At 48.9% G+C, this 19,167-nt stretch overlaps 1 protein-coding gene across 1 annotated transcript in view; it reads right to left on the bottom strand.

The window, feature by feature from the left end:
- Positions 1-836: 836 nt before the first annotated feature.
- The window catches only part of MALL (mal, T cell differentiation protein like), a 32,754-nt gene continuing 14,423 nt past the window's right edge, over positions 837-19,167 (bottom strand). The window contains exons 2-4 of the mRNA XM_040267554.1: positions 9,971-10,138; positions 4,925-5,047; positions 837-2,407 (exon numbers count right to left, since the gene is read on the bottom strand). Of these exons, the coding sequence (XP_040123488.1) occupies positions 2,345-2,407; positions 4,925-5,047; positions 9,971-10,138 (354 nt within the window). The 3' untranslated portion in view covers positions 837-2,344. The remainder of the gene's footprint in view (positions 2,408-4,924; positions 5,048-9,970; positions 10,139-19,167) is intronic.

The raw sequence follows: 19,167 nt of genomic DNA, 5'->3' as shown, positions 1-19,167 counted from the left end.
CCACCACCACCGCAAAAGGCGTCGTAACACTGAAAAGAGAAATAATTTCACGACCTTAATGGTGGTGGAGTCATTTCCTATGGTTGCTGAAGAAAAGGACCTTAACTCAAGGGGCCCCTGGTGTGTTCCTGCCAAGTTTGATGACACAAGTCTTTAATGATCCCACTTACAGGGATCACAGGGTCCATCCCGCTGCTGCACTGCGTCTACAGGTGCCCCAGAGCTGACCTACACCTTGCAATAACTTGCTATAAGTACACCTGAACACAGGTATATCTTGCTACAACTCCTCTTAATCCATCCGCACCTTGACATAACACCTCTTGACATATCTCAATCTTGCATAACTGCATCTTGACGTGATGCAGCTTAATGTTGCCCCACTTCCGCATACTTACACCTTAGCCCAGCTGTGCGTATGTTAGTTACTCAGTCGTGTCTGACTCTCCGTGACACCATGAACTCTAGCCCACCAGGCTCCTCTGTCCATGGGCTTTCCCAGGTAAGAATACTGGAGTGGGCTGCCATGCCCTCCTCCAGGGGATCTTCCCCACCCAGGAACTGAACCTGTGTCTCCTGCACTGGCAGACCGGTTCTTTACCGCCGAGCCATCAGGAAAACCATTCTTACTGAAGTGGAAATGATGCCACAAAGCCAAGTTCTGGGGCCAGATGTGGCATCGTGGGGCAGCTGCCCGTGAAGCAAGGCTGGGTGGGCTGGGCCTTGGACCCCTCCCACGGGTTGGGGGTGTGGGGCCTCAGTACAGCTGCCACTGGGACCTGTGCCGTGGTGGCCAGCCCCAGTGGTGAGGCCACAAAAGAGATGAGCTCCAGCCGTTACACTGTAGAAACCACTTTTATTTGGATGTGACTGCTCAGGAAATACTGAACATCCCAGACAGATGACAGGCCGGAAAGTCACAGATGAATGGTGGCTTTTAAAGCTATGGGGTGATTAGAAGGTGAGCCATCAAGGCATGAAGCCAATTTTCTCTCTGGTCATCCCCCTGCCTCCCTGACCCTCTCTCCCCCAGGAGCAGAAAAAAGTCGATCCAAAACTTTAAGCCCTCGAACCGGCTCAGACAAATCACTCCCACATAATAACTTATTGCATTTCAAAATGGCAGCAGGTCCACGCAGCTGGGGGCTGAGCACTGATTCTCTTCAGAGACTGAGCCAGACAGATGCCTGGACCCCCAGCTCAGGGCCAGAACCGTCAGACAGCACAGCCTTCCTTTGAAAACAGTTCAGTTAGGGATCCAGCACGTGAGTTTACGTTTCTCTGTGCCTTTTCTTTGAGAATGCCCTGGAGCACAAATGCCTTTGGACTTCCTGGCCCCCTGGAAGCCCTTCGCTGCAGGAGGCTGGCTGGACGGTCCAGGCCCCACCCAGCTGGACCACTGTGAGGAGGAGCCTCGTGAAAGAGCAGGGACCCTGGGATGGGGTCCTTTCCAGCCTCCTTGATATCCTCTGTGTAACCGGAGCCCAGAGGAGAATCCTGGCACGTAATGTCCTTCTTGCTTCCTTGATGGTCTTTTGTGAGGGACAAGGAGTGGGGTCTGGAGGCCTGACCCAGGCGTCCTGCAGCCCTGAAGTTCTCTGAGCAGCCTGACTTACTGAGAATCGGAAAAATGGGTTACAGCCTTCCCTGTCCGGCCCCTCCTCCCCTCCCTGGTCTTGGTATATAACAATGTTGCGGTCAGTCCCTTATTTTCCCCACAAACCTACCCTCAGATTTCCCCTGGCTCCTAAAACCATAGAGGAAAGAGCAAGGGGACATGACTTGGATTCAGGCAGTGTGGGAGGGGGTAGCGGGTTTGTACCGCTACTGCGATGAAGAGGCAGGATCCCGGGCCAGGAGCAAGGTCTGTGGTTCTTCAGAACTGAAGACATTGACAGCACCATTTTGATTTTAAGAAAATAATGAAGGTTCTCATCAGTCAGCTGTGGGGGAGCTCGTTGCCGAGGCAGACCCCCAAACGGGCAACATGGTGGTAGACCTGGAATTTTCCACATAAGATGTTAGTTTTCTAGAAGAGTGAGGGTCATTGTCAGATAATCCCATGAGACAGTTACTTTCCCTGGGCGAAACAAAACAAAATGAAACAGCAACCGAGTCCTCCCCCCACCAGCCTTTTCATATTCATCACAATGAATTAAAATGTCCAAACATCTGCCAGCGCGTGATTTCATCGCTCAGTCTGAAAAGACGGTCTGTGGATGCCGTGATGTCATCGATGGCGAGCTGTTTATCATCCAGATGGCGAAGGTTGAAAACCAGTTTTGGAAGCTGACACTCCTGGTTTTGAAAGAGCATCTTCCACGTGGCCTGGGCCCCTGCTTCTTCAGTGGTAATAGATGCTGAAGGCATGCAGGATATAGAGCAGGGTGGTGATGAAGGCAAAGAACTGGAAGAGCCGGGGAGTTACTGCCTTAGAGATGCTGGCAATCACTACCCACTCCCAAACCCCACACAGGCCCATGGCAGCCTGGATGGCCCTTGTTTTGACCCTGCTTCACCCGCTGTCTGCCCGAGCCCTGCCTGGCCTGAGGGCAGCAGCCATGGGGCAGCCCTTCCACCCGCCCTGAAGCACTCCACCCCCTCGTCCCACGGTGGCTGGGCAGCAGCTCTCTCACCTGCAGACCTGGGCCCCTCTACCTGCCATAAAGTGGGCCCGTCTCCATGCCCACCCTGGGTGCCCTCGCCTCTTTCTGGGCACTCTCCCCTTCCTCCACCTTCAGCCACAGTCTGTGTTCAAATGACAGTTTCACTCACAGGTCCAGAACTCGATTCTACGCACCACCTCTTAGATCTTCCGAGGCTCAGAGGCCCCACAAGCTCTATGGTCAAACTGAACTCCTGAGATTCCCTCACAAGCCCAGTTGATCCCAGGATCCTCATCTCGTCCAGCTACCTAAGCCCAAAACCTGTGCTCCCCCCGGCCCCTCCCTCCCCAACGGCCGGGTCCAAAGCCATCCCCAAAGACACCCGGCTGCACTGTCTAATGGTCTCTCGGTCCAGCGGAGGACTCCGTCTTCCCTTTGCCCGCCCCGTCCAGTCACACTCTGTTTCATCCATTCATTCAACACATATCTTGTAAGCATCTGCTATGGGCTTCCTCGGTGGCTCAGTGGTAAAGAATCTGCCTGCAAGGCAGGAGACGCAAGAGAAACAGAAGACGTAGGTTCAGTCCCTGGGTTGGGAAGATCCCCTGGAGGAGGGCATAGCAGCCCGCTCCAGTATTCCTGCCTGGAGAATCCCATGGACAGAGGAGCCTGGCGGGCTAGGGTCCATGGGGTCGCAAGAGTCGAACAAGACTGAAGCTACTTAGCATGAGCACACATGCTTCAGCACAACCACGGATCTAAAGGTGAACAAAAATTCAAACTTCCTGTCCTCATGGAACTTGCATTTTAGCGGCACATGCAGAAAAGACCCAAGATAAACCAGGAGAGAAGTAGGAGCTACCACTCTGCGTGGGGCCGAGTGGCGGCCTCACCGAGAGGTGACAAGTGAGAAAAGAACAGAAGGAGGTGAGGGAGCTGGAAGCCGAGGCCCAGGTGAGAGGGGTCCAGGGACAGCAAGGAGGCTGGTGTGACAGGGGCCCCTGAGCAGGGCGAGCAGCACCCCGAGTGGTGGGAGGCAGAGTGGTGCTGGGCTGGGGGGCAAGGAGGCAGACAGGCAGGAAGGGCGTCCTGGAGGGTCACCGCGTTGGCCTGGTATCTTTCTGACAAGGGCGGCAGCACCCCATATCACACCCCCTCCTGCTGCTGCCCGATCCCTGGGCAACCCGACTGACACAGGACTTTTCTGGCCACAGAGACTGGAGCTGATGGAGTGGGACCCAGCCTGGGCCTTAGATCTTCCTGAGAAGGAGTAAGGAGGGTTAGGAGCACTTGTGGGCTCACAGACTCACACTGGAGGAGCCCACCACCTGTCGTGTGAGCCACCTGCCACTTGAGGGCGCCATCCCCCCAAGAGAGGGAAACAGCCACACTCAGGCCTGGAAAGGCTGTCGGGCAGGCAGGCAGTGACCCCGGGGTCCAGAAGTTCTGCTCGGCCCACAACTCGTCTGGACCACCTTGCCTTGGATTCCATCAGCCAATATGTAACCCCATGGAAATAGGGGGACTGAAATAGAAAGACGCAGGAACTTGAGCAGTGATGAGGAACTGAGGTCCATTCCACCAGAAAAGGGAGCCCCTGAAAGATTTTCTTTCATTTTTTTAATAAATTTCTATGTGGACCATTTTGAAAAATCTTTGGTTAATTTGTTACAATATTGCTTCTATTGTTTACGTTCTGGTTTTGGGGCCATGAGGCATGATGGTCTTAGCTCCCGGACCAGGGATTGAACTCACGCCCCCTGCCTTGGAAGCTGAAGTCTTAATCACTGGGTTGCCAGGGAAGTCCTAAGGATTTTCAATAAGAGATGTGCATTTTGGAAAATTTATCTTTTGAAAAAACATATTCTGAGGGCAGTGTAATTGGTGTGAGTGAAGTGTTAGTCCCTCAGTCATGTCCAACTCTTTGCGACCCCATGGACTGCCAGGCTCCTCTGTCCTGGAATTCTCCAGGCAAGGATACTGGAGTTGGTAGACATGCCCTTCTCCAGGGGATCTTCCCTACCCAGGGACTGCACCCCGGTCTCCCTGCATTGAAGGCAGATTCTTTACTGTCTGAGCCACCAGGAGGGGAGATGACACCTACACGTGGGCTTGGCACCCTGTGAACTTGGGCACACCTGACTGCCAGTGCATCTGTGTGCACGCACACGCTCTCACACACACACACACACACCCCTCCCATCCCGCAAGGCTCCTTCAGTCTGAGGATGTAGGGTCATCTGTTCCAGAGGAGACAGAACTGAGCCCCTGGCTTCCCCTCCCTGGTGCTGCCCGCCGTGCCCTTGTCCAGCACTCACCGAGGCTGCAGTGTTTATATAGTAGTTCTTCAGGTCCTGGGTCTCTGACACGATGGTGGCGTGCACTTGTAACACGGCGGCACTCATGTACAGGATGCCCGTGGTCCCGTGATACAGGCTGTCCTGGAAAGATGCAGCAGAGGGCATGCAAGCGGTAACACCTTCTCCTCTGACTCAGCCTCTGGCCAGAGGGGGCCAAAGAGACAAGCCTGCTCCCGAAACTCCCGCTTTTTGCTTTCACAGTGTTCCTAATGCGATTTCTAGGTTGTGAGCAATAGTGGATTAAATAAATGTCAATACCAGTATGAACCAAGATTTATTGAGTGCTTCTTCCCGGTCAAAATGTAGGCTAAATCTTTTCCTCATTTATCTCATTTAACCTTGTGAACTATGAGGTTGGTTCTATTTATTGTTAATGACATTTTGAGGAAATAGAAGTCCAAGGTTAAAGTCAGTGACTAGAGGCTGAGCCAGGATTTGAAACCAGGCCACATTAACACCAAGCTTGTGCTCCCCAACTGTTAGTGCGATGAAGGCCTGCTGTTTGCTAGGTGTTTTCCTAACTGTACACACTTGTGTCATTTCATCTTCCCAGCTAATTTCATAAGGCAGCTACTATTAACATGCCCACTTTAAAGATGAGAAAACCGAGGCTTAGCTAACACATGGCAGAGTCGGGCTAATCTGACTCTAGATTTCCATCCATCTTTGAACCTTTGTGCTAAACTCTCAGCAGTGTTCTTTAACATCATAAGAATACCATAGTATTCTGGAAGGAATATCATAATAGGCAAATTGGCATTTTGCAACCCCTAAAGAATATTCATCAGAAGATGAAAGAGGACATTGGAGAAAAGAGTGAAGGGGTAAGGTTGTCACAGTGAAAGAAGGACCACCAGTCACCATGTGTGATGTGACTTGGAGACACTCATGAAGCATCCTTGCCAGAAAGGTTTAACCCATTTCAGTTTAGCCTTTAGATACTAACTTCTGGCTTACTGAAAATTCAGGGACTAGAGGAGCAAATCACACCAGGAAGAAGCAAACAAACCAAAATGTGGGACCTTCTACAGCAGTGGTCCCCAGCCTTTTCGGCACCAGGGACAGGTTTTGTGGAAGACAATTTTTTTTCAAGGACCATGGGTGGGGGGTTGGTTTCAGGATAATTCAAGTGCATTATATTTACTGTGCAATTTATCTCTATTATTATTATTGCATCAGCTCCACCTCAGATCATCAGACATTAGATCCTGAAGGTGGGGGACCCCTGGTCTACAGGACAGCTGACCACCCAGTTTTTTCATCAAGTCACTGGCAGGGAGAACCATGATAGTGAGAGGGTGCAGGAAGGCCAGGGGTCTCCAAACGGAGGAAATAGGCTGCAAGTGTCAGACAGTTGAAGGCAATGGCAACCCATTCCAGTACTCTTGCCTGGAAAATCCCATGGACGGAGGAGCCTGGTGGGCTGCAGTCCATGGGGTTGCTAAGAGTCAGACACAACTGAGCGACTTCACTTTCACTTTTCACTTTCATGCCTTGGAGAAGGAAATGGCAACCCGCTCCAGTGTTCTTGCCTGGAGAATCCCAGGGACAGGGGAGCCTGGTGGGCTGTCGTCTATGGGGTCACACAGAGTCAGACACGACTGAAGTGACTTAGCAGCAGCAGTAAGCGGCAGGAGGAAACAAACAAGTGTTAGATTTTTCCCCCTTCTCTATACAAATTTAAAAAGAGGTTTCTTTTAAAATTCTCTGCTGCCATGAAGACAACAGGCTCCACCTGAACTTAACTTTTCTCAAACCTGGAGCTGAGCAACGCGTTTTTCTCTTGCAAATGTTTGTCTTACGCTATGTTAACGAGCTATGTATTTATTTACCCTAGACTCCGTCTTCAAGTCGGTTCTGCCTAAGACTCAGAACTGACTTGACAAACCAGAATGTTTTACTCATGCAAGTGCTCTCTTAAGCTACGTTACTGAGACTGTTTTTGCTTGGAAACCTGCCTCTCTTCAAGATTCATGTCAATCATTTCACGGCTCGGGACAACTCACCTTGTGTCAATGTTCCCTCAAAATGCATGTTGGGGGTGAGGGGCCTGGCGCCAGTCTCTGAGTTTTGAGACACCTCCTTTCTCTAATTAACAGCTTGCTGATAGGCATATAACATACCACTTAAAGGCTAGCAGGGGTCACTCTTTCTGCCCCCTTCTGATGTCTATGTCAGAAGCGTTCTCTATCTCTTTTATACTTTAATAAAGCTTTATTACACAAAAGTTCTGAGCGATCAAGCCTCGTCACTGGCCCCGGATTGAACTCTTCTCCCCCGGAGGCCAAGAATCCCGGTGTCTTTCGTGGTTCGGCAACCACCTATTGAAAAATAGAGTAAAGGTACTCAAGAATCACTACTACCAAGTGCAAGTGGGCCTGGTGAGGACCCTGATTCAAACAGGTCGACTGCAAAAACATATTTCAGCCATAATGGGAAAGAAAGTGAAGTCGCTCAGTCGTGTCCAACTCTTTGCAACGCCATGGACTATAGCCTACCAGGGTCCTCTGTCCATGGGATATTCCCAGGCAAGAGTACTGGAGTGTGTTGCCATTTCCTTCTCCAGGGAATCTTCCCGACCTAGGGATCCACCCGGGGTCTCCAGCATTATAGGCAGATGCTTTTACCGTCTGAGCCACCAGGGTAGTGACTGTGTTAGAATGGGGGACAGTTATAACTTTCCAGAACTGTGACCTGTGCCTTTGATGATAATGAGGAATTACCATTAACTTTATGTAAGTTTGATAACGTAAGAAAGCTTGTGTATTTTTTGGAGGCATTCTGCAGTGAAGTGTGTATGAAGAAGGAACTCATAGTGCCTGGACTCCGTCTTAGGCCTACTCATGCTGATCATGCTCGGCCACCTTTCCAATGGACTCTGAACTTTGTGTTCAGTGCCTATGAACACAACAACAGAAGGATAAGACCCCCTCCAGACAGGGGAAGCTTGAAGATCGTATCTAGGTTACTCATCGCCTAAGAGAAAATATACACTAATCACCCCTTCCTCCAGACAGGCCATAAATTTTTCTGTATCTATCAGAGTGTAACCTCGGGCTTATTGATTATTGGCTAACTGTGTGAGCACATGAGCACATAGCACGTGGATGATGGGCTTATTGGGGTTGTATTTTCCTTGGTTTATGTAAGTCTCAAGGAATTTGGAACGGTGGGTTCAGACACGTACACATGGGGTATAAAAGATTTTCATAAATGCTGGTCGGGGTCCTTGGCTAAGAGGAGACTCTGCCTTGGGCGCGCCCGTGTAATAAACTACACTCTACTATCTGCATTGTCCTTGTGAGTGAGTTTGTTTCCCGGAATGTGTGGCTACAACATGTAGAATGGAATGACATGGTGTTGAGGATTTACTTTAAGATTCTTTAGGGGAAAAAAAGCTAGGTGAAGCAAATGTGATAAAGTCTTGAAAATGCTGGAATCTGGGTTATGGTTACATGAGGACCCATAATATCAATACAATCCTCCCTACTTCTGTTTTGAATTGTTCGATAGAGAAATATTTTAATGGTTGTCAGGATGGTGTGATGACATGAAAAATATTTAATGGATGGCATAATAATAAATGAAAGACTCTACATCTAAAATGATTGGTTCAGTGAGATTTATACATTTTATACGAAATTTGCCAGGAATAGGGAAGAACGAATTGTGATAGGTGATTGTGGTTAGACGTTGAGATTGGGATTATTCTTTTCCTACTATATTTCTTTCAATACTGCTCAAATTATTTTACCATAAATTAAAATCAGAGGGGAAATGCATCAGAATGTGCTTGCTACGGGAGGAGCTGGGCTGTGCGTGTGTACCTATAAAGGGAGGCAGTGGAGGGAATACAAAGCAGGATCCGGCAGAGGAATCCCATCTAATTGTTGTTGTTTAGTAGCTAAGTCGTGTCTAACTCTGCAACCCCATGGACTGTACTCTGCCAGGCTCCTCTGTGCATGGGATTTCCCAGGCAGGAGTCCTGGAGTGGGCTGCCATTTCCCTCTCCAGGGGATCTTCCCCACCCAGCGATTGAACCCAGGTCTCCTGCATTGCAGGCAGACGCTTTAACCTCTGAGCCACCAGGGAAGCCCCTTTTACTCCTGAAGCCCTTTCTAATAGTTGTTGTTCAGCTGCTAAGTCATGTCCACCTCCTTGGACTGCAGCATGCCAGGCTCCTCTGTACCTCACTATCACTTGGAGTTTGCTGAAACTTATGTCCATTTGAAGGAGGAAACAGACAGAACAGGCTCCACCTTGAAAGCAGGACTCCATCTTGGGTTGGACTGTGGACTTTGAGCTACATGCCCAGTATCTATAGAAACGACATACCAATGGAAAACTAGACGCCCCGGATGAAGGAGCCTCTGGACTCATACCTAGACTCTCTGTCACCTAAAAGAGTATGGTAATTATCTCTGTAACAGAACAAAGTCGTAAATCCCATTATGCTTATGGGGTATCGCCACAGGCCTATTGATAAAAGTCCACTGTTTAACTCTCTAGGCTTATGACACGTGAATCATGGGTTAACTTTGATCTTATCTCTCTTTTACTTTGTCCAGACTAGTTTCGGGGCATTTGGGGAGGTGGGTTTGGGCATGTACACTTAGGATATACAAGGTTTTACAAAAACTGGTCGGGGTCCTGGGCTAAGAGGAGACTCTGCCTTGGGCGCGCCGGAGTAATAAACTGCACTCCACTATCTGCATTGTCCTTCTGAGTGAGTTTGTTTCCCAGGATTCATGGCTACAATCCTTTGAGTCGATGGTGCCATCCTACTATTTCATCCTCTGTCGCCCCCTTCTCCTCCTGACCCCAGTCTTTCCCAGCATCATGATCTTACAGTAAACACATTCAGATGAAATGTCGAGATTCCCTAGGGGCCCAGCCCAGGAGGCCTCTCTGGTTCCTCCTCCCATCCGTGTTTGTCCTCAACCACGCCCAGGACGTCGGTCTGGGAGGAGCCTCAGGCCCTGGGTCTCTCTCCCGGATTCTTACCAGAATTTTCCAGGACTCATATCTTTTGTAAAATCCAAACACGTAAGACAACAGGAGCATCAGGGAGATGAGGAAAGAGGTGAGCGAGACGTACATCACCCATCCTTGTAGCAGCGGGCTGGCTACCTGCGTGGCTGCCACCAGGATCCAGACCCAGACCCCAAATATCTGTAAGAGAAAAGCACAGAAGAAGGCGCGTTATTGGCTGGTGTGGAGTGTGATGCTTTTTGCATATTTCCCATCTCTGTCCTCCTCTGGCTTTGGCTAAGCTCTCTTCAGGGGCTTCCCTGGTGGCTCAGATGGTAAAGAATCCACCTGCAATTTGGGAGACCCGGGTTCGATCCCTGGATCAGGATGATCCCTTGGAGAAGGGAATGGCTACCCACTCCAGTATTCTTGCCTGGAGAATCCCATGGACAGAGGAGCTGGTCCATGGGGTCACTAAGAGTGGAACATGACTGAGTGGCTAACACTTGCACTTTCATTTTCGGTCTTTTCCAGTTTGTGCAATGGTGATACAGTGTGCTGAGGTATGGATATCTTTTTACTAAATATGCTTGTATTCATTTTATATTCAATCTGATGATCCCTTTGTCTTGGTCCTGAGAGCCTGATTCTGCAGTTTGTGGCTTCTGTCAATGTTCATTCCTGTTCACCTTTTCCCTCCTATATTTGTTGAAGGTTGATTGTGATCATGACTGTAGGCTTAGCTCAGTTCTAAATGACTCTCTTGGAGACTGTCTGTATAAACGGCTCCACTTACTTCTGTCTAGCTCGGATGAAAGATACACAACTTTCAGGTCCTTCCTGGGACTAGCAGCTCTCATCTTATGAATAAATGACACATAGACACAGATATGGGCTTCCCAGGTGGCTCAGATGGTAAAGAATCTGCCCATAATGCAGGAAACCTGGGTTTGATTCCTGGGTCAGGAAGATTTTGCTAGAAAAGGGAATGGCTGACGACTCCAGTATTCTTGCCTGGGAAATGTCATGGACAGAGGAGCCTGGCAGGCTACAGTCCATGGGTTGCAAAAGAGTGGGACTTGACTGAATGACTAGCACTCTCACTTTCAGACATAAACAAGTCACCCCATCCCTTACGGGGCTCCCACTGCTGCTGTCCTGGAGGCAGAAGCACTTTTGAATTTATGGAGAATTCTCAGGCTCTTCCACAGCAAAAGGCAACAAGAGGAGGAGCCAGAAGAGACCAGGGAGTGGGGCCACAGGGCAGAGCTTCCCAGCCTCCTGCAGGGTTGGGAGCATCCCCGGAAGCCTGGCTGCCTCTGACAGCACGCTGCCCCAGGCCTCAGAAACAATCTCCAGGTGAACTGCGGATATCCTAGGCTGGACCCGGGACTGCCCATGAGCGAGCTGGGGCTGCCTCGTTCCGAGCAGGAAGAGGAGAGGGACAAGAGCTGCTGTCCTCCCGAGCCGGGCTCTTGCGTGTTGATTACAGTGGCCAGGTGGCTGATGCTGAGGGAGGTGCCAGAGCATGGCTTGGGGGCACCTGCCAAGCACCTTCCCCACCAAGCCTTGAGAAATGCCTGAAGATGCTGGCCCACTGCCAGTACCCAAACAATGCTGGTTGTTAGCGGCAACGGCGTTCAGGACTTGGTGACCGTGCAACCTATAAAATTTTACACTCACATGAGACCTCTGAGGGCAGAGAATGGTCTGTGCCATTCACCGATGTATTCCTGGTGTCCAGCCCAGGGCCTGGAGAAAAGCAGGCAGAGGGGGTGTCAAAGAGCATTCCTTGGAATGACTCAGTGATAAACCCAAGGGCTTCCCTGCTGGTAAAGAGTGCGCCTGAGGCAGGAGGCCCAGGTTCAGTCCCCGGGTGGGAAGACCCCCTGGAGAAGGAAATGGAAGCCCACTCCAGTATTCTCACCTGGAGAATTCCATGGACATAGAAGCCTAGTGGACTACAGTCCATGGGGTTGCAAAGAGTCGGACACAACTTGGCAACTAAACCCCCATGATGATAAACCCACCACCACTACCTCTCGTTCACGAGGGGCTTTAGAGTTTATAAAGTGCATTCACAGAGGTGCATTCACCCCTGGTGGTCCAGTGGTTAGGAATCCAACTGGATATTCAGGGGACATGAGTTCTGTCCCTGGTCCAGGAAGACCCCCAAAAGGTCTGAGTACCCCGACTCCTGAGCCCCATCTTTAGAGCTCGCACTCTGCAACAAGTGTAGCCCCCCATTTGTTGAAACTAGAGGAAGCCCTCACACAGCAATGAAGACCCAGCACCAAAAAAAATAAATCTATAAATAAAATGCATTCACTCACATGGCCTCATTTCATCTGTACAGGAATTCAAACTCCCAGGGGCTTTCTACAGAGAGCTTCCACTTGATACCTGCCGTCTCTTACTGCCAGCTTCCCTGCCTCAGCCCTACCTGGCCCATCAGTGCTGGCACAGGGTCTCCCCACCCCGGCTCCTGCCCTCAGAGGCCGCTCTGGGCAGACACTGCCACACGCACACCATCCATGTGTCCGCACTTCATTCTCGAAGCGTGTGAGACTCTGCCCTCCTGGGAGCATCTGGAGAAGGAAATGGAAGGAGGGACTGAGGTCTGAGGCCGCGTGGGACACAGAGCGGGGCACGGGTGGGGCTCTCCTCCTCACCAGATTCCATGCCCCAAGGGGGGGCCCCTGAGCATTTGGGAGAATCTACCCAAATTGCCCTTTCTTCTTGGCATAAAGGTTGCACAATCAGCTTTACGCAAAGGAATGTTATTTACTTTTTATTTCCACACCCTCTATCTTCTGAACATTAGAAGGGAACCAAGGCCAAGGCCAAACTCCAGGTGAATTTAAAACTGTTTCTGTCTCAAGCAGCCTCGGTTGGATTCATTACAGGGAAAACAATTTTGAATATTTGTCTTGACTTTTTTTTTCTAAATTCATATTTAGCTTTCCAAATTTGCTTGGCAACCTAAATCATTCTCTCCTTTTAACCCTCATTTTTTGTTATCTCAAGAGTTGGAGATATTTTTAGATGTTGAGGGCTGGCCTTCAACATGGAAGATTATATTAAAGGCAGATATTTCAAGCAAGTGTATTTCAGGTACAATTTTGGCAGTCTGTTTCTTAAGAACAAACACAGATTACTCACCTGTGTGTTTTCTAAAGGTTGAACTGAAACTGGAAGGGATCACTTAAGGGAGGGTAGAGCTAACAATAAATTTATTTATTACTCATTCTTCTCTAAAACATGGAGAATAGGCCCCTCACATTTAGAGAGCTGGTTATAGAGCTAGAAGATGAGAACTGGGGTAATAGCACCCAGATGCAGTCAGGAGGAATAGCCAGTTCCAGATCCAGGCTGGGGAAGCTGATATATCATCAGAGCAGACAGCAAAATATTTTCAAAAGCTCTTGGGGTTAGGTCAGAAGGATTCAGAAGGCTGCTGCTGACTAAAGATGGGGCAATTTGACCTTCAAATAAATATAATAACTACTGTGGATTGCGCCTAGTCGCTCAGTCTTGTCCGAACCTTTGTGACCTCATAGACTGTAGCCCTCCAGGCTCCTCTGTCCATGGGATTCCCCAGGCAAGAACACTCAAGCGGGTTGCCATTTCCTTCTCTAGGGGATCTTCCTGACCCAGGGATCGAACCCGTGTCTCTTGCATTGGCAGGCGGGTTCTTTACCACTGCACCACCAGTGGATTGGACTGTATCAACCAAGCTGAAATCCATGAATTGAAAATGACGCTTTTTAAAAGCCCTACTTTGGTCATTTTTGGAGGATGCTTATTATTTTGGAAGGCAGCCATGTTCACCACTATACTGCCAATAATTATTACTTTGAAAAATGCTTAATAAAGGAAAAGAATTATGCCAAAACCATGGCATAAGGGTAAGGTGCTTTTAAAATACATAAATTCCTGAGCCTTAACCCTCTGAGCCACACCCTGAGTCCTGCTACTCCTGAGACCTTCTGGGGACTTTGAGGAAGCCCCAAGGTCTGGATGTTGCCCCAGAGATGGTGAAGGAGGCTGCACTGTTAAAAATTTCCCAGATGAAGCAGTGAAGACTGAGAAGCCCCAGGGCCCATCCTGTTGCTTCCAGGCTCTTCCACTCCAGTTCATGCACAAGCAGTACTGATGCTTCCCGGTTCAAATCCTAGCTCTGCTAAAGGGGCAGATTATTTAACCCATGTCTGCATCCATGTGCTGGCTCATCAAACAGAGGAGGTGGGGAGGACTCCTCTTTCCTGGTTCCTGTGAGCATTAGATGAGTCTCTCATGCACAGGGTGAGTGTTGAGCAACCATTGTTGGCCGTGTTATTGGCTATAAGGACATGGGGTGGGGGGGAATCTTCCCCGAGAAAGACTCAAGAGAGGGAAAGTCCAAGGCCAGTCTTCCTGAGGGATAGGAGGTTGACTTCTGGAAGAGCTGGGACACCAATCGGCGAGGAGATAAGATAGCATTGAGGGGGCACAGACCCTTCTAAGGAGTCGATGAAAGCATTGGTCAACTAGAAAAATGTACCTGCGTACACGCGTGATTTTATCTACAGATGTGGGGACTCACAGTCCCTCCAAGCCCACCTGCAGCCCCCAGGTTGAAGTCCGTTACCATTTCCAGGATAGATAATGGTGCCATCAGCCAGTCTACTATTTTGATGATGTTGATCAAAATATTAAATGCATATACTCTTCGACCCAGTAATTTCACTTTGGGAATCTGTCCTACAGACAGCACACATGCACAAAATGGTGAAGGTACAATGTTGTTTGTTGAAGCCTGCTGGTTACAGAAAGACAAAGAAGCATCCCAGATGCTTCATCCGGTGTGAGCGGGGGTCGTGAGAGCAATTATGTCATACAGTGGAAAACTCGGCAGCCTTCAAAGAGAATGTAAAACTCTGTGTATCAGAATAGAACAAAGCCTAGAATTGTACAAGGCAGAGAGCAGCATGCCCAGTGTGTTCTGACTTACACAGAAGAAGAAGAGAATGTATAAGCGTATGTATGTATATATGTGCATTGGTTTGAATATTTCTGGAATGAGACCCAATAAACCAATCATGCCCTGACCTCCCGGGAGGAGGAATTCTGGGCTCAGAGACAAGATCTTTTAAATTAATCCAAATCAACATACACATTGAAAAAGAAAGAAGAAAGACACTGGGCTGGATGATGGGGGCTCACTTCAAAAGTCAAAAGATTTTGCAGCAAAATGAATGGACCTAGAGACTGGCATACTGAGTGAAGTAAGTCAGAAAGAGAAACACGAATATCATGACACCACTTATATGTGGACTCTCAAAAAATGGTACAAACGTATTTACAAAATAGAAATAGAGTCACCGATGTAGAAAAGAAACTTATGGTTACCAAGCGAGAAGGGGGAGAAGGAGAAATAAATCGGGAGATTGAGGTTGACACATGCGTACTACCATATATGGACAGCTAGCCTGGAAGGCTACAGTCCGCAGGGTCACAAAGAGCCAGACACGACTGAGCGACTGAGTGCAGGGCGCTCGACTCAATACTCTGTAATGACCGATGTGGGAAAATAATCTGAACAGAGTGGATATACGCTGTGTATAACTGATGCGCTTGGCTGTACACCTGAAACTAAGGCAACATTGAAAATCAGCTATACTTCAACAAGGACTTTTGAAAAGATTTTGAATGGCAGTGACAAGAAGAGAACTGCCTTTCCTTTGGGAAGAGAGGGTCTGTCCTAAGAGGACAGAGCAGGAGGGGAGCCAGGGGGCCTCCGAGGGGCTGGGGCAGGGGCTGGGTGCACTGCCCCCGGGGCTGGGAACTTCACTCTGATGCCTGTGATGACAGCTGCCCTTGCAATGACCCCGCATGAAGGGGGAGCAGCTGAAAGACACCAGGCTCAGGGCTGGGCTCCTGGCCACTCCCGGGAGGCGTGGTCCCGGTGGGGCCAGCCATGGGGCTGGGAATAGGAGGAGATGCTGGCCATACGATACTCTGGCTGATACCAGAGGCAGGTTTTTCTGCATAGCTGGGCGTTATTTCAGCCTGGCTGGTCCACTCACCACCTACACTGCATTCCTTTCCTTACCACTTGGCTTAATCTTCACAAAGCCTTGGTGGCCCCTCCTCCCCTTCACTGGTACTCAGGTGAACACAAGCTGCAGGAAAAAGATGTGACTCGTGGGACTTCCCTGGCAGTCCAGTTGTTAAGAATCCACCTTGCAATGCAGGGGACGAGGGTTCAGTCCCTGGCCAGGGAACTAAGATCCCACATGCTGTGGAGCGGCTAAGCCCACACACTGCAGCTACTGAAACTGCACACTCTGGAGAACCGCAGCTACCGAACCCGTGTGCTGCAACATGAGACCCAACGAGGCCAGATCAAGAAACAAACGTTCAAAAAGCGAAAACGAGAAGGCCAGACTCGAGACAGGGAGGCCCGGGAGGTCAGTGTGGCCAAATGAACTGGGGGGCTCCTGCTCCCTCTGACGGCCCGGGAAGAATGAGCTGAAGGGAGAACAAGGTCTGGCTTGTCCATGATGGGAACCAGGACCATTTCGGGGCCCCTTCCGATGCCGAGATGTTTCAAGATGAAGAAAACTATTGTCTCACACATTCAAGTAGCCACGGCCCAACACCGTGTGAGTCCAAGTCCCTTGGGCATTGTTTACCTTCCCAAAATTGTGATAAAATACACTGAACAAAGCGTGCCACTTTAACTGCTTTTAAATGTACAGTTCAGTGGCTTCCCGAGGGGTTCACACTGTAAAGAATCTGCCTGCAGTGTGGGAGACCTGGGTTCGATCCCTGGGTCAGGAAGATCCCCTGAAGAAGGGAATGGCTACCCACTCCAGTATTCTTGCCTGGAGAATTCCTTGGACAGAGGACCCTGGCGGGCTACAGTCCATGTGGTCGCAAAGAGTTGGACACGACTGAGCGACTAACACTTACCTTACTCAGTGGTATTAAGAGCATCCACAAGGTTGTGTACCATCTCCACCATCCATCCAGCCATCTCCAGGACACTTTTCATCTGGCAAAACTGAAACTCTGTCCCATTCAGCACTAACTTACTATACCCTCTCCTCCAGCCCTTGACAACCACCATTCCTCTGTCCCTAAAAGTTTGACTACTCTACTTTGTATGAATGGAGTAATAGAGTATTTGTGCTTTTGTTTCTAGCTTATTGCACTCAGGATAATTCCCTTCCTTTTAAAAGCTGAATAATATTCCATTATGGGGGCTGCTCAGATGACTCAGTGGTAAAAAAGTGTATATATATCTGCTTGCCGATGCAGGAAACACAGAAGACTTGGGTTCCATCCCTGGGTTGGGAAGATTCCCTGGAGAAGGAAATGGCAACCCACTCTACTATTTTTGCCTGGAAAATTCCATGGAGAGAAGAGCCTGGCAGGCTACAGTCCATAGGATCACAAAGAGTCAGAAAGAACTCAGTGACTGAGTGTGGCAACATTCCATTATATGAATATACCACATATCTATTTTATTTTATTTGCAAAATATGTATTTACTTACTTATTTTTGGCTGAGCCAGGCCTTAGTTTTGGCATTCAGGCTCTGGAGTGTAGGCTCAGTTGTCCCACGGTATGTGGGAGCTTAGTTCCCCAACCGGGGATGGAACCACTGGACCACCAGGGAGGCCCCCTCATATCTATTTTATTTACTCATCCTTTGGTGGACACATGGGCCGCTTCTGCCTTTCAGCTACTGGGGGTAGTGCTGCTGTGAACGTGAATGTGTAACTCTACGTTTGACGCACGTCCTTTAGAAGGGAAAAATAAGACGAGCCCCATGCAGGAGCTGCTGTTTGGAGCCCATCTGGAGATTCTGGTACAAAACGCCCCGAGAGTCACAGCCCCTTCAAACAGCACCCCCGTTCGTGTCACCGAGGCCAGCACGGGCATCCCTCAGGACTTTGGTAGTGCCCACTCAGAATGCTTCGACCCCAGGGTAATTTAATGGTTTAAATGGCACAACAGGAATTAGATCTCTGTCTTATTTTCTGATCGTGCGCCACGTGGAGTCTTAGTTCCTAGACCAGGGATCAAACCCGTGTCCGCTTTAATGGAAGCGTGGAGTCTTAACCACTGGCCCACCAGGGAAGTCCCTAGATCTGTTAATCATTCTTTCAATCCTAAGATTTTAAATCGATTGTAAAATTAAGGTTAATGTTATCAGCAGAGGAATTCTTTATTATGTTATGTTCCTTTCGGGGCCGAGTGCTGGTTGCAAACTGTGGGGAACATACATTTTGTATTCAATTTTTTTTGGTATTTTTTCCGTTTTGCTCCGTGGCTTAATGATACAGTCGATTCTTGTTGTTCGAGGTATGTCAAGTTGTCCTGAACACTGGTGTGTTCAGGTGTGAATCAGGAATCATTGCTCCTTGGGAAATACAGACTACATTCCTACAAGCTTGTGGTCAAAATATCGTCATCAACTGATCAACAAATAACTTTGTTTTATGTATCTTTCTGTTTAAAGACACATTATTCAATATAGTTAATATGTAATGTTAACCCATTAATATCGAGCTGTCACCAACAGCTCTATAACTATATGCTTACCTAACACTTACTTTCTAGGTAAGGCAAGTCACTGCCTTGCCAAACTTAGGAACACTAGACGTAACTTCAGCGGTGTACTTGGACTATTTTAAATACTGAAATCACCAACAAAAAGCCAAGCACAAAAATTAACAAGATGGGACACTAAACAGACTTGGGAAAGGACCCTGTTAACACTATGAGCTGTAAGAAGGCAAGGCCTTCCCCACTGGCTCAGTGGGTAAAGAATCCACCTGTGATGCAGGAGACATAGGAGCTAGGGATTCAATCCCTGGGTTTGGAAGATTCGCTGGAGGAGGAAATGACAACCCACTCCAGTATTCTTGCCTGCAAAATCCCACGGACAGAGGAGCCTGGCAGGCTCTAGTCCAAAAGGTCAAAAAGAGCTGGGCATGACTGAACAACTAAGCATGCGTTTAAGAAGGCAGGTATTGACCTCAGGTTGAAATGTGTGTGTCTCAGACTTGTGACTCGAATTTTTTTCTGCACTACCTCCAATGACACATGTCCTCGAATCTGCATGACAACACCTCAAGTATGGATTGTGGGGTTACAAATAACGTTTAGTGAGCAAGGGAACTTGGAAACGCAGAATCCGTGAGTAGTGAGGCCCGCCTGTACTTTCAAAGGCACCA

Source organism: Oryx dammah, unplaced genomic scaffold (assembly GCF_014754425.2).
Source record: "Oryx dammah isolate SB20612 unplaced genomic scaffold, SCBI_Odam_1.1 HiC_scaffold_25, whole genome shotgun sequence".
Taxonomy (NCBI): Eukaryota; Metazoa; Chordata; class Mammalia; order Artiodactyla; family Bovidae; genus Oryx; species Oryx dammah.
The sequence above is the reverse complement of the archived record's forward strand: the minus strand, read 5'-3'. Positions and strand labels throughout refer to the sequence as shown.